We start from the raw sequence: 12885 nt of genomic DNA, 5'->3' as shown, positions 1-12885 counted from the left end.
GAGCTATTAGTGATGACTCGAAAAAGCAGAAATATTGAATCCAAGCTTGATATGGTAGAGCCATCGTCCTGTGACGAAGACGTTCACGTGGTCGCTGACACCCGTGGATATAGCTTGCAGTGGAGACCAGGAGGCATTGCGCAGGCCAGTACCGCAGACAACCGTACGACAGACTGCTCGACAACCAAATGTGACCAGCCAAATCAGACGCTATCGAATCCACAATGAAGACCTGGGGTTGAGTTCTCGTGGGGCTCCCTAACAGCTTTGCTAGGTCGAGGTTAGACGCTGAGAGAGGTGAGAGGTTGGAGATTCTTAGCGCGAAGTCGAGGAAACCATGCGCCGCCGCCGCAACATGGGGGTTTTGGCCAGGGTACCACGACTCATCCATGACAGTTGGTGTATTTTGCCATTTAGCCTAAATCAGGCTAAATGGGACGCGGTAGTGGACTTTCTGAGCATCGGAGATCGCGCTGTGTCAAAACATCGAATTGCAGGGTCGTCTTTGAATTTGAACCAACATAGATGACACGCTCGAATTGAACTGCGAGCTGACGGGCAATTCTAGACTAAGTCGAATTTGTGCTCCGTGTTTTAAACACTGGGTTCTTCGAAGTCGGGTTCACGTGGTTTCTGCTTCCGCTGGCCATCAACCGGGATTCCGTTTTGAATATGGTGCTCCATGAATGGATCCGGTCTTCGACATCTCGGTTTCCGGCAACTCTTCTTCCTGGGCTGACCAGTTCATGTGGCCATGATTGACTCGTCAGATCATGGACAGCAGCAAAATTCTGCGCTGAACGGACGGGACGGTTCTAAGGCCCGCCAGACCTTTCGACAACAAGGAAAAGGGCCGATGCTCGCGTTGCAAATCCCATCTCGATGAAACAGGACGCCGATGTCAAGATGTCGAGACGTCGTTGACTTGCGGCGGCTTCTTCCGAGCAGGGGTAATTTATCCATAAATTGCCGGCATCTCGCCGCTAAGAGGATTTCGCAAGTCGCCGAGTGTGCTGGCAGATCGTCGAATCCGTGATCTTGGGACCAATTGCTTATATTGCTTCCCACCCATGGCGTTACCTTTTGGGCAACATTACCAAGAACATAGGGACACTCCCTCGAGGGCCAGTGGTCGGTCGTACCTGCATGTCTTGGGACGTGCCGCTGCCGCCGTGCCGTTGTCACACTGACTGGGCGTTGTGGCTGACTGCTGCGATAATCCGGAGGTTGAAATGCGTGGTTGGTTTATAAAGCGGCTATTCGGCATGCTTATTCCCGCATGTATCGTTCTGTGGTTCCAATTCGCAGAATGATAGCTGTCGTAATTGCGTAGAAGTTCGTGAATAGCTGCAAGCAGAATGTGAAGCTGAAAATGGCATTAGCAGGAGCAGTTTGTTCTGTGGTGGTTGGTTGGAGTTCGGTCGAGCGCACGGACTCCAGATGCGGCGATTTCTTCCCCGCACGACCCCAAGCTCGTCCGGTATTCCGTCGCATCATCATGAACCTCATCCCCAGCTCCTCCGGTCATTGGCTTCTGTTGCACACCACCAAGTGGATGATTTGATTACCGTGACACGAAATGCCTGCTCATAGTTTTATTAATCATATGCCCACCGCCATGGAGATCCTCGAGGCGAGGCAGAACTTCACTGCCAAAGAAACGACAGACGAGCACTTCTTCCGATGCTGGCAACGGCAGGACTGTAGAGGCTGCCTTGCGCAGGACCAATGCAGCTGGTGTCCGATGGTTGGTTTCCCATATTTTCGAATCCCTTCCTCAGGCATGGCTAATGAAGTCCTCTGACCAGACCTCCGCGTGTGTTCCGAATCCCTATGCAATCCCTCTGCTGGCGCCAGCATGGAATGAGGATATTTGTCCGCATTGGGCGGAAAGATGGGAACTCCGGACGAGACCGCTAGGCTGCCAGGTCTCAACCATCACCAGTCTGACATCCATCATTTCCATTGTCTCCACACTGGTCGTGGTGCTGCTGGTGTCACTACTTCTGATCACCATTCGCTGGGCGAGACGGCGCAGCCATAAGGAACCTGGGTGGTGGACAGTATGGAGGTACAATTGGCGACAATTGGTTGTCAGGAATGGCACCAATGGCGAGCAGGCACCATTACTTGGGAATGATCATGGTCACAGCGCGCAGTCCAGGCAGGCATGATGACAATAAGTGCACCGTCTACACCCTGGGTAGCTTGGGGCTCGGGAGAGTTGAATCGTGGGTAAACTGGATCCAATCGTCGCCGAGCGCCATCAATCATGCGCTCATCAGTGATCGACTTCTTAGCCCGAGCTGACAGGCGGAATAATGGCTACTTCATCACCGGCCTGGATCTCCGGGCCGTCCCCATCGTCCGGCCCAGGCACATCTACGTATTCGAGGTTGACTGTCACCAAGCACGACTCCAAAATCTTCTCCTTTATCCCGCTGTATTTCTCCTCAAGGACGTCAAACAACTTCTTCAGCGGCAACGGAGCAGGGAATGCCTCGTGCTCCTTCGAGGTGAAGGAACCAGCGCTAGCGAAGAACAGCACATTGAAGTGGTCCTTAGGTGGTTTTGGTGCAGCGCTCATCGTGTCGTTCTGTTGTCCGAAGGTGATCTGTGGTCTTGTACTTGTTAGCCTTGGCCCAAATACTCCGCTTTGCACAATAAAGATGAAGAAGTGTTTGGTGTCAGAGATCTTGGTGATAATTGTTAAACATCAATGGTGTTCAGGTAATACATGCTAATTTTGATGCATCATTCCAAATAGACGAGAGTGAAAAAATCATCGACTTACCATTCGGTGAGGAGCCCGTTTCGCGGGCTGCTGAGGGAGAGAAGGAAGGTTGAAGTTGCGAGGAAGAAAGAGTTGAAGAAATAAGCAGTTCGGGTGGGGCCCAAGAGAAAAAAAAAAGTTGTACCCCAGCCCACGTGACCTGAGCCGCACTGCGTTCTGGGTCTCGAATTGGCGGCAGGCGGGGCATAGAAGCGATTTGGCGTTTGTCGCGTTTGCGATCGTCGCTCGTTACTCGGTTTTCGGGACGTCTCGTGGGTGATTCGACATGTGCTGTATCCTGATATCATTACATCCTGTCATTTGGCAATAGTTGCGCGAATGCCACTGCGACACCAAGTTGCCCGTAGCAGAATAAATCCAGCCCCCTTCCTCCAGGCCTTCGCGTCGCATCACAGGTAGGCACACACGGTCGACCGAGCAGAGTGCCTCGCGGCTGGTGGGAGAACCTTGCTGTATTCGCAATGCAGAATCCGTTTTTGACTCCTCTAAACACGAAAGCCGTGAGCCCGAGCTCGGGTAACGAAGCCCTTGCAATGTTCCTGTCCCATCCTCAGAACCAAGATCCGTTCCTCGTAATGTCCATACACGCGCCGCCGCCGATCGCCGATTTTTCTTATCTCAGTCTGCGGGCCTCACGCTCAGACTCGAGCAAGCAGAGAATGTCGTCCTCACGGACTAAAAGCCAGATTGTTAGTACGGTGTCCATGTTCGAATACTGCCGTATGTTCTTCGTTCGGCGGTCGCTGCGAGTGCGGATTTCTCTTACCGGGTCCCTTGACGTTACGGATGATGGAACGGGTCTGGTCGTCCATGAACTCGACGCGGACCTGGGTGACACCACCACGGGAACCTGATTCCAGTCAGAAAAAAACTGCCATAATTTCCCCTTCATCGACGCATCGCGAAAATCGATCTTGGACGGGGGGAGCGCTTCGTTTTGAGGGCGGGGCATACCGGTGCGGCCGAGGACACGGGTGACCTTGACGAGCTTGACGGGCTGCTTGGTAGAATCCATTTTGACTGGTAGAAAAAAAACTACGTCAGTTGCGATCTTCGAGAGATTTCGGCGTTGCAAACGTACGTTGTGTGGTTGCGCAGGTTCGGTGATGCTGAGCGTCGGGGTCGGGGGGTGCTGTGATGGATTGAGCGGTTCTGATGTTGCGACCGATGAATTTTTGTGCGAGCCCTAAGGTTGGACCTACACCAAGCGACGGCACTTGGGTGGGTCTGACGCTGCCCTGGGGAAGCTGGTTGGTCGGAGCAGAACTTTTCCACAGTCCGACGTAGTGCTCACCGCCTGCCAAATCTGTCAAGACCTGCTTCTGCATCGACCAGGGTGGGATCTGTCACTTCAAGCAAAGGTACCTTGGCGATTCTAACGGCGAGATTCTGAGAGGTTGAATCCTATCATGAGCAATCGATCAGACCAATCTGAAATGCCCGCCCTCTGAAGATGGCTTGAAGTGACTAGGCAATTTCGCAGATCTTTGTTGCTTCTCCAAAACAGAGCGGCGCTCCGCTCAAGTCAACTAAACACGGTCTAACAGCAGGGGGTATCACTTGACGGTAATGAGCCTATCATGGCAGTTTTGCAACACGTCCTTCCAAGTCCTTGACCCAGGCCTCCATAACCTTCATGTTTCCCGCCATTGAAGTGGTTCCCTCCTTCATCGCCTCTTCGACCTTCTCCAACCCTTCCTTCCATTGCTTGAGGTCCGTAGCCATATCTGTCTGCTGTCTTTCGATACGCTCGAGCATCTCGCTCGCGGTTGCAGCGTCGGAATGAATCGCCCGCAGAGACCTGAGGCGATCCAGAAGAGGCGGCAACAAGGGAGCCAGGTTCTCGATCGTCGGCAGAGTCCCATAGAGAGCGTTGATCTTGGCCACCTGCTCTGACGCATCACCGCCCTCGCCGGACGTCGCACCGTTACCCAGTGTCTCCTGCGCAGATTTAGCACCTTGGCGTGCCTTCTCCAGCTCCTGTGCCTCTTGGATCAGAGTTCGCACGCGACGACTGATTGTGTCCAGGTTCGATGTGGAGGCCTGTGACAGAGTCGTAATTTGCTTCTGCAGGCCGTCTAGTGTCGGCAGAATCGCTCTCGGCAAGCCGTTCATGTCGACTTCAGGCAAAGCAGAAGAACCGACTCCAATAGCCTTCTCCAACAGAACAAGTCGTCGATCGAAGTCAGCTGCCTTGGCAAGCGCGTGACTTTGTTCGTAGGTAGGCGCGTAAGTGACGGTGTAAGTTGCCGCGTTCCCTGGCACCAGCGCACATTGCGAATCCGCCTGCTCTTGGGCCATCGGAGGCGCGGGCTGGACAGGACCTGCGCTGTTGGAATGAGATTCGATGGACTTCGATATCTCGTCAAGAACCTTGCTGAGTGACCCAAGTTTTTCCTCTTGGTCTGCTGCCTCAGACTGAGCTGCAGCTTCCTTGCGCTTCCCGTATTCTTCTTTCGCCTCTTCGACCTGGCGTTGCAGTCGTGCAATCTTTCGCTCTAGGTTATCTTCGTCGTCTTCATCGCTAAGGTCGCCAAGCTCCTCTGTACCATCTTGGAGAATACGCTGGCGCCTCGTCGAGGCTTTGTACGACTTGCGCTTGCCATCGACTCTGTCGGAGAAGTCGACACCGGCAGCATCGACACCCGCGGGCAAGAAACGAGATCTTGCTTGGTCTATCCGCAGTCGCGATCGCGAAATACCGTTGATATCGTCGTCCAAATCATCGTCGAACTCGTTGTCGGAATGGGATTGTCCAGTCGTCGTCTGCAATCAGATCAATACACGCTCTACAAACTAGTAACACACGCACTTACTGGGACCGTAGAGGTGTCATCTGTTAGTTCTGGCGTCTCGTAGACATCCGGCGCGGAGTCCTTGGAAGTGTTAGTACAGACCGCTCCTCGTCCCGTCGTTTGAGGAATGCAGGTGCTCTGACCAAATCTGGCAACGCAGCGTACTTGCGATTCAACGCCATGACCGTCGACGAAGATGTTAGCCGATCAGAGGGTTCGCAATTCGAATTGAAGGTCAACACACGGTCCACGGGGTTGAGTGTGTTGATTGTGAATGAGGCACTGACGTATTCGCGAGTGGTGATGCATTCAACCAGGAGACGGAAATGAGGTCGTCAAAAGCAACAGACGACCCCTGCAATGGATTGGGGTAGCTAGGTCGCTGAGCCGCAGGGGCTTGCCGCTAAACGCCCCATACTGCACGGATGGAGGCGCGTGGTGAATGGAAGAGTGGCAGGTGGGGGTGCACTGGCTAGCGCTCAGGAAGGCACGCGTCAGAGACGCGACTGCAGCTTTAGTTTCCCCGACCTAGAGGGAAAGCAAGACAGTAAGCTGAACGTCAAAAGAGAACACTTTTCGACGCCCTGGTCGGCAATCCACATCTTTCCGAGGTCGACATCGCCGCATCCTCGTCCAAATGGCGGTAGAGTGCCAATTGAGGCACTCACGGATGATCACCGCCCGCACCACTACATCTCACCTCGGCAAATCCTGTTCTCGCATGAGGTCTCTGAACGGTAGCTGGACCGGCCAGGACTGAAGGACAGCTTCCCAGGAGGCATCCACTCTGTTTCTCCTAGGACAGCATCCTAGTCTCGGGGGTATCAGCACGCTGGACCTCTCAATTGCCTCGACGGCAGGACCTTTATTATCGTATGCCTTCCTGGTGGCCCTCATCTGACGATGGCTTCTTACGGGGGATACGGTGGACGAAACCAGCTCCAGAGGCGGACGGGTCTCGCCAATCATCCTTCAACGCCAAGCTTGCTGAGCATAATAAACGGCCAACCTCGTAAAGGCGTTATTCCTTCTTCGCAGATGACCGAGGCCCAAGTTGCCGACAAACCTGAGGACTCCGACGACGAGATAAGTGAGCCTGCAACCCCACGGAAGAGTCCAAAGGGAGCGGAGAAACCGGTATTCGACAAGACTTCGGAGGTAAAGCCTGCTCGTTCGCAAGATATCCGAGAGACCACCAATGACGCCGACTCGGATGAGGAGTACGCTGCCAAAAAGGCTCGAGACAGCATCAGGTCTGTTTGGGGCGGCAATTCGAAGGCAGCGAGAGAACAGAGAACATTCAGCGCATCCCAAGAAAGCAAACTCGGATTGAAACGCCCAGGGAGCTCTGAGGGCTCAAGCTTGCAGACACGCAGCAGTAAGAGAAGCTCTCCCGACTTGAGTTCCCCAAGCCCACCTCGTAAGAAAAGTAGGGCCTGGGACAGCAAGTTCGAGGGTTCAAAGGGCAAAATACTAAAGTCACGCATCAACCCGCCAAAGACTTTCTCTAGAAAAGAAAACAAGGCATTGCAGAATCGTGACCTCCAAGCACAGAGGAAAAAGACTGAAAAGGAGGCAAAAGAAGGTTTGCTTACCCACTGCATTTGTCCATTCTTCACAACTAATACTTTACTAGCTCGCAAACTCACCCCGGAGAAGAAGTTGCCCTCCTTCAAGTCATATGACGATGACCCATTCGAGAAATTTGATGTCAAGGCATCGCCGACAAGCTTTGTTAAACCAAACTCATTGCTTTCATCACCAATGGGCAGTCCCCGAAAGAAGTTTGTGGTACATTCATCTTTGAGTCCTGGTAGCTCGCCCGAAAAAACGGCTACAGCCAAATTTCAGCATCCCTCTGCTTCGCTCTCGCAAAGCCCCAAAAAGCCGCCTGCGAAAGTCGGCGATTTGGTTCCCAGTCCCAAAGCTCCCGTTCCGATGCTCAAGGACCCCTTTGCGGAGCTATCTGATTTGGACATGTCAGAGGAAAGCGCCGATGAAGTTCTGCCAGCTAAATCGGCGTGCCCTATATGCAAGAAGCCCGTGGACAGGGACACTTTGGATTCTTTTTTCTCAAGCGGCGGCCGTCTGAAAATCAACAAGCAGCTCCAGTTCCATCGGCAACATGCAAAGAAGGAGGCTCAAGATTTCTGGAACACTCGTGGCTTCCCTGAGATAGATTGGGAAGAAATCAGCATCCGACTCACCGATCATTACGATTTTCTCGAGGAAATCATCAAAGGAGGCCCTTCTCACTACGGGACCTTGCTAATCGACACGGTCAAAGAGGGCAAGAATCGAACCCTAATGAAAGCACAATCTAGCTTAACTCCTGGTTACTACGGCCCACGTGGCCTTCGAGCATTGTCTGAAGACATAATAACGCGGTTCTCATCTCTATTGAGGGAAAGGGCCGTAGATGATCGCCTCATATCTTCACGCGGATATTCTAGTTATGTGGAAGCAGTTCTGGTCCCTGAGTTGACCGTCCGCTTGATATGCGAAGATATGAGGGTGGGACCCGAGGAAGCGAGAGATATACTCGAGGAAAGCAAAGAGGTCGGTGACCTGCTACAAGAGGACATCGGTGATACGGTCGACCAGGCAAGCGACGATGAAAGGGATGAGTATTAAGGCGCTGTCATGGTTTAGAAGGTGCATTGGAAGGAGAATCATAAAGAGCAGGACGAAGTTGTTGACAACATGGCATTGTAATGGCGTTGCAAGGATATCATAGACAGCGCTTACGAGTACTGAAATGGCAAACGAAGAAAGCTTTACGACAAAATTTTCCATTGTAGCCTTGAGATGTGTCACGGCTACCTTAGCAGTATCAATTCGTTAGAGAGCCCATCATATCATTACATGTTTCACGCTAACGCCCGTCATAGTAACCCGTCATTTTCGTCATTTTACAGTCCCAGCGCCTCCCTTCTGCCCGTGCTCTTCAAGTCAAGGTAGGGAGCCTCTCCCAAAGATGCCACGCGGTCACCGGCTCTGGCCTCGACGTAGTCGTAAGTAGCGCAGTGCCACATGCTCCTGTTGTCCCAGATGGCCAGGTCGTTCTTGCGCCACTTGAAGCGGACCTGAGCGTCGTGGTTTTGGGTGACGAGGTTGAAGAGGTAGTTGAGGAGGACGTCGGACTCGTCCTTGGTGACGCCGTTGATACGCTTGGTGAAGCCCTTGTTAACGTAGACAGATTTCCATCCAGTAACGGCTGCGAGTTTTGTCAGCATTCCAGACCACCATCGCCAAGGCGGAGGGCATTCAACTCACGGTTGGTCCGGATGACGGGGTGGATGGACTTGAGCTCGCTGCCCTTGTTCAGCGGCGAGCCCCGGATGCCCTCGCGGAGGGGGTTGCCCAGCCTTCTCGCCTCATCGTGGAAGAATGTGGCGTCGTGGGTGGCCGTCAGCCCTTCCAGGAAGGTCTGCATGGCAGGGGAGAGTCTGTCGTAGATCTCATAGCCAGAAGCCCACAGCTGCGTCGCAGTGGTCAGTGGCAAGGTCTCTTCACATGCAAGGGTCCAACAGGGGAGGAGGGGAGGGATGCCAACGTACAGTGTCACCACCGGTCGGGGGCAGGGTGTGGATCTTCAACATTGCGTAGTCCGAGGGGACTTGCTCGAAAGAGATGTCGGTGTGCCAGCCGGCGCTGGCGAATCGGCTGACATCGCTCAATTGGTGAGTGAGGCCGCCTCCCTTCTTCTGCTTCTCGCTGCTGATGACGCTAATCTGGTCACCGAGCTCGCTGCCCTCCTCCGTCAAGGGGTGGATGTGAAGGCCTGACGATTCGGGCTGTTGGTGCGTGTTAGAGTGATCCAATCTCGTGGGGTGGTTCGTCCGAAATGGCGACTTACACATCCGGCAAGCTCTGTGAGGCGGAGGCAAAAGTCCTTCATTTGAGTTGGAGTCACATCCTGGTCTCTCAGGAAGACGACACCGCGTTGGGAGACTACATTTCACAAGTCAGATACATCGAGACGACGATAAAGGTTTGGTCGCCGCGGAGATCTTACTTGTGGCAGCCAAGTCTTTGATGACCTGGTCGTCAGCCTTGAGCAGATCGACTACCTGAAGGCCCTCGTACTCCCGGCCGATGACAGGGGTGATGTCCGCGCTCTTGTAGCTATCCAGCGTGCCGGAGTAGACGAGCGGCTTGCTCAGGCGAGGACGGGCCTGAGCGTTGCCGCCCACGATGTTGGGCTCAGCCGCACCGTTGGAGATGGCTGAAGGCATTTTGAATGTGAGTGTAGTTGAAAAAGATGAGAAACCGAGGTTAACACCGCTAAGAATCGGCAAGTAAGTTGGTCGATTTTTGGCGAATGCGTAGATCTAGTTAGACAAGATCTGATAAGGACGTTTGGCAGATATATATGTCTCAATGTGTAGGAGCCGAAGCGGCCGTGAGTTTTTCGCAAGTATCACAGGATGTATAATGTCTCAAAGCGAAACCGGGGCCGCCAGTCATCGATGAGGAGAGGAAGAGAAGATCGTCAGACGTTTTCTCCAACACGTTGGGCCGGTGGTGTACGGAGGCTCCCGGCCGGTGGGCGATGGCGCAATCGCGAAGCTTCCTAATTCGGCGAAGTCGGAACGGCACGGCCAATCACGAACGCAGGATTCTTGCTCGGAGACGTTGGGCCCCGGTTTTCCCTCGCGGAGAATCTCTCGGAGAAGTCGTCGCAGTCTCTGCCAGGACTCCTTGCCCATCACAGGCCTCGGCGCATTGTGATTGCACTGCGCAACCCCTCCCCTCCCTTTGATGGGTTTGATTTCCCTGACCCGTCTGACCGGTCTCGATCCCAGGTTTCCTGTCGAAAAATGACCAGCTGACTTTTGAATTGAAATCGCTGGAGTTTCGAACGATGAGGACGAACATGAGATCTCGGAGCCAAGACAAAGAGGGGTAGATGGATCGCGGAGAAAAACCTGGAGTCTGGGGTAAGTTGGAGAAGGCGGCTAAGCCATCCGGCCGGAGTTGGGTCCTGTCAAAAAGGCACCAGATGCAACACGAAAAAAAAAAGTGAAGGATGCCAAACAGTCAACACCATCTTTCTCCCTGCCCCTTGTCCTACCACATGGTTCACCTCCACTAGTTTGTGGATAACATCGAAGACGCAAGACCGAGCTTAGATGTCGTGAGCCATGATCTGCTAGCCTCAATCAGAGCCTCAGAAAGACTATTAAGTTGAACGTCAAGGACGTCGCAACTCTTACCAGCCGGGACCCTCCCTCTCCATAGTCGTCGCTCGCTCCTTTTTTCCCTTTCAAAGCAGCCCGAACTTCCGGGAAGTGAACCGGTTCGCCCAAGTCTTTTCGTCGTTCCTCCTCCGCGAGAGTGAACCAGACACCCGGCCCGGACCTTTACACACAACCCAGAGCCAGCAGCAGCAGAGATGGCCGACGTCGAGGCAACCCACTCGAAGGCGATCAGCGACAGCGGCAAGGACGCCGTCTCGGTCTACCAGGACTCTGACGCGCCCGTTGTCGGTCGCGAGAACCTCGCCGACCTCATCCCGCCGCACGACTCCTACGAAGGAAAACACCGATGGGATCCGACAGCGTCTTGGACGGTGGCCGAGGAGAGGGCCGTTGTCCGCAAGACGGACCTGAAGCTCTTGAGTTGGCTTTGCGTGATGTTTTTCGGACTTCAGTTGGATCGTGGCAACCTGTCCAACGCGCTTGCGGACGATTTCCTCAAGGACATGAAACTCAGTAGTGACGACTACAACAACGTGAGTTTAACCATGATTTTGCTTAACCCTGAGGCTCCAGCGCTGACTCTCATTCTCAGGGAACCACAATCCAGCTGGTGGCTTTCCTGGCGGCCGAGTTCCCCGTCCAGTTCCTCACCAAGCGTTACGGCTTCAAGTTTGTGCTCCCGACCATGATGATGATGTGGGGTACCGTCTCCTGGGCCCAAGCCTGGATCACGACCCGCGCCGGCTTCTACGTGACGAGAGCCTTGATCGGAGCCTGCGAAGGTGGCTTCATCCCCGGCACCATTCTGTTTGCTACCTACTTCTACACGTCCAAGGAGCTCTCGGTGCGATTGGCCGTGTTTTGGTCCACGCTCAACGTTGCGCGAGTCATCTCGGCACTCCTCGCTGCCGGCATCCTCCAGATGCGCGGCGTTGGCGGTCACCCGGGCTGGTTCTGGCTCTTCTTGCTCGAGGGTCTTCTGACCTGTGTCTTGGCCACAGTTGTAAGTTTAGTATTCCCCGCTTGTTGTTGACATGAACACCACTAACACCCGGCTTTCCAGTCGTTCCTCTGGCTGCCCCAGTCCCCCACCAACACCACCACGGTCATCTGGAGAAAGCCCTGGTACACTGAGAGGGAGGAGGTCATCATGACTAACCGCATTCTCCGCGACGACCCCGCGAAGGGTCTCACCGCCCTCAAGGAGCCCGCGACTTTCAAGGACATCAAGAACGCCTGGTTCGATCCCTCGATGTGGGGTCTCTACTTCATCGGTCTCATCGCTTACATCCCGGCCACCCCCGTGCAGGCCTACCTCACGCTCACCCTCCGACGCATCGGCTTCACGACCTTCAACTCGAACATGCTCACGGTTCCGTCCGCTGTCTTGCAGATCTTCACCATGTTGGCACTGGCCTTTAGCAGTGACTACTGGAAGGAGCGCGCGTTCCACTGCATCTTCGGCGAGCTCTGGATCATGCCGCTGCTCATCGGTCTCCTCACGCTTCCGGACGGCGGCCGCGACTGGGAGCGTTTCTCCATGGTGACGCTCATCTCGGGATACCCCTATTTCCACCCGATCGTGTCCTCGTGGATCTCGGAGAACACGTTCGACGTCAAGAAGCGCGCCATCTCGGCGGCGACTTACAACGTCATCGTCCAGATCGGGTCACTCATCGGATCGCAAATCTACCGCTCCTACGACGCGCCGTACTACAAGCGCGGCAACACCGTCTGCGTGTCCATCTGCGCGCTCAGTCTCGTCGTCTTCCTGGTGCACCGCCAGGTCCTCATCCTCCTGAACAAGCGCAAGGAGAGGGTGTGGAACACCATGTCGACGGAGGAGCGGTTGGCGTACCAGAACGACGCGGCGGCGCGCGAGCAGGACGGAAACAAGCGTTTGGATTTCAGATTTGTCTACTAAGATATCGATGTGACATATTTTCAGAGCAAGCGAAACGCGAAGTTGTTTATAGCGGGATATACCAGTCTGCAATAAGGAAGCAAGCCGTGGGGGTATTTGGGGAACAGCCAGGGGTTTGGCTGGCTGGCTTGATGTTGCATTGACAGCTACCCTTCTCAGTAATATTTT

At 54.2% G+C, this 12885-nt stretch overlaps 5 protein-coding genes across 5 annotated transcripts; 1 reads left to right on the top strand and 4 right to left on the bottom strand.

The window, feature by feature from the left end:
• Positions 1 to 2296: 2296 nt before the first annotated feature.
• On the bottom strand, positions 2297 to 2587 carry CkaCkLH20_02599 (molybdopterin synthase small subunit; the record flags this gene model as incomplete). Its single annotated transcript, XM_038885318.1, has 1 exon — positions 2297 to 2587. One exon carries the CDS (start codon positions 2585 to 2587, stop codon positions 2297 to 2299), a length of 291 nt encoding a protein of 96 aa, XP_038749249.1.
• Positions 2588 to 3407: 820 nt separating this feature from the next.
• CkaCkLH20_02598 (ribosomal protein s28e) lies at positions 3408 to 4122 on the bottom strand (the record flags this gene model as incomplete). Its single annotated transcript, XM_038885317.1, has 4 exons — positions 3408 to 3469; positions 3561 to 3644; positions 3749 to 3814; positions 3876 to 4122. The coding sequence occupies 4 exons, from the start codon at positions 4120 to 4122 to the stop codon at positions 3408 to 3410; spliced, it is 459 nt and encodes a 152-aa protein (XP_038749248.1).
• A 250-nt stretch (positions 4123 to 4372) lies between these two features.
• CkaCkLH20_02597 (uncharacterized protein) lies at positions 4373 to 5771 on the bottom strand (the record flags this gene model as incomplete). The annotated part of the gene is made up of 3 exons (XM_038885316.1): positions 4373 to 5560; positions 5611 to 5670; positions 5733 to 5771. 3 exons carry the CDS (start codon positions 5769 to 5771, stop codon positions 4373 to 4375), a joined length of 1287 nt encoding a protein of 428 aa, XP_038749247.1.
• Positions 5772 to 8501: 2730 nt separating this feature from the next.
• Positions 8502 to 9827, bottom strand: CkaCkLH20_02596 (TfdA family Taurine catabolism dioxygenase TauD; the record flags this gene model as incomplete). The annotated part of the gene is made up of 5 exons (XM_038885315.1): positions 8502 to 8806; positions 8866 to 9070; positions 9150 to 9386; positions 9449 to 9543; positions 9608 to 9827. The coding sequence occupies 5 exons, from the start codon at positions 9825 to 9827 to the stop codon at positions 8502 to 8504; spliced, it is 1062 nt and encodes a 353-aa protein (XP_038749246.1).
• A 1160-nt stretch (positions 9828 to 10987) lies between these two features.
• On the top strand, positions 10988 to 12717 carry CkaCkLH20_02595 (major facilitator superfamily transporter; the record flags this gene model as incomplete). Its single annotated transcript, XM_038885314.1, has 3 exons — positions 10988 to 11326; positions 11386 to 11796; positions 11857 to 12717. 3 exons carry the CDS (start codon positions 10988 to 10990, stop codon positions 12715 to 12717), a joined length of 1611 nt encoding a protein of 536 aa, XP_038749245.1.
• Positions 12718 to 12885: the final 168 nt, after the last annotated feature.

This window comes from Colletotrichum karsti, assembly GCF_011947395.1.
Source record: "Colletotrichum karsti strain CkLH20 chromosome Unknown Scaffold6, whole genome shotgun sequence".
Lineage (NCBI taxonomy): Eukaryota > Fungi > Ascomycota > Sordariomycetes > Glomerellales > Glomerellaceae > Colletotrichum > Colletotrichum karsti.
The sequence above is the reverse complement of the archived record's forward strand: the minus strand, read 5'-3'. Positions and strand labels throughout refer to the sequence as shown.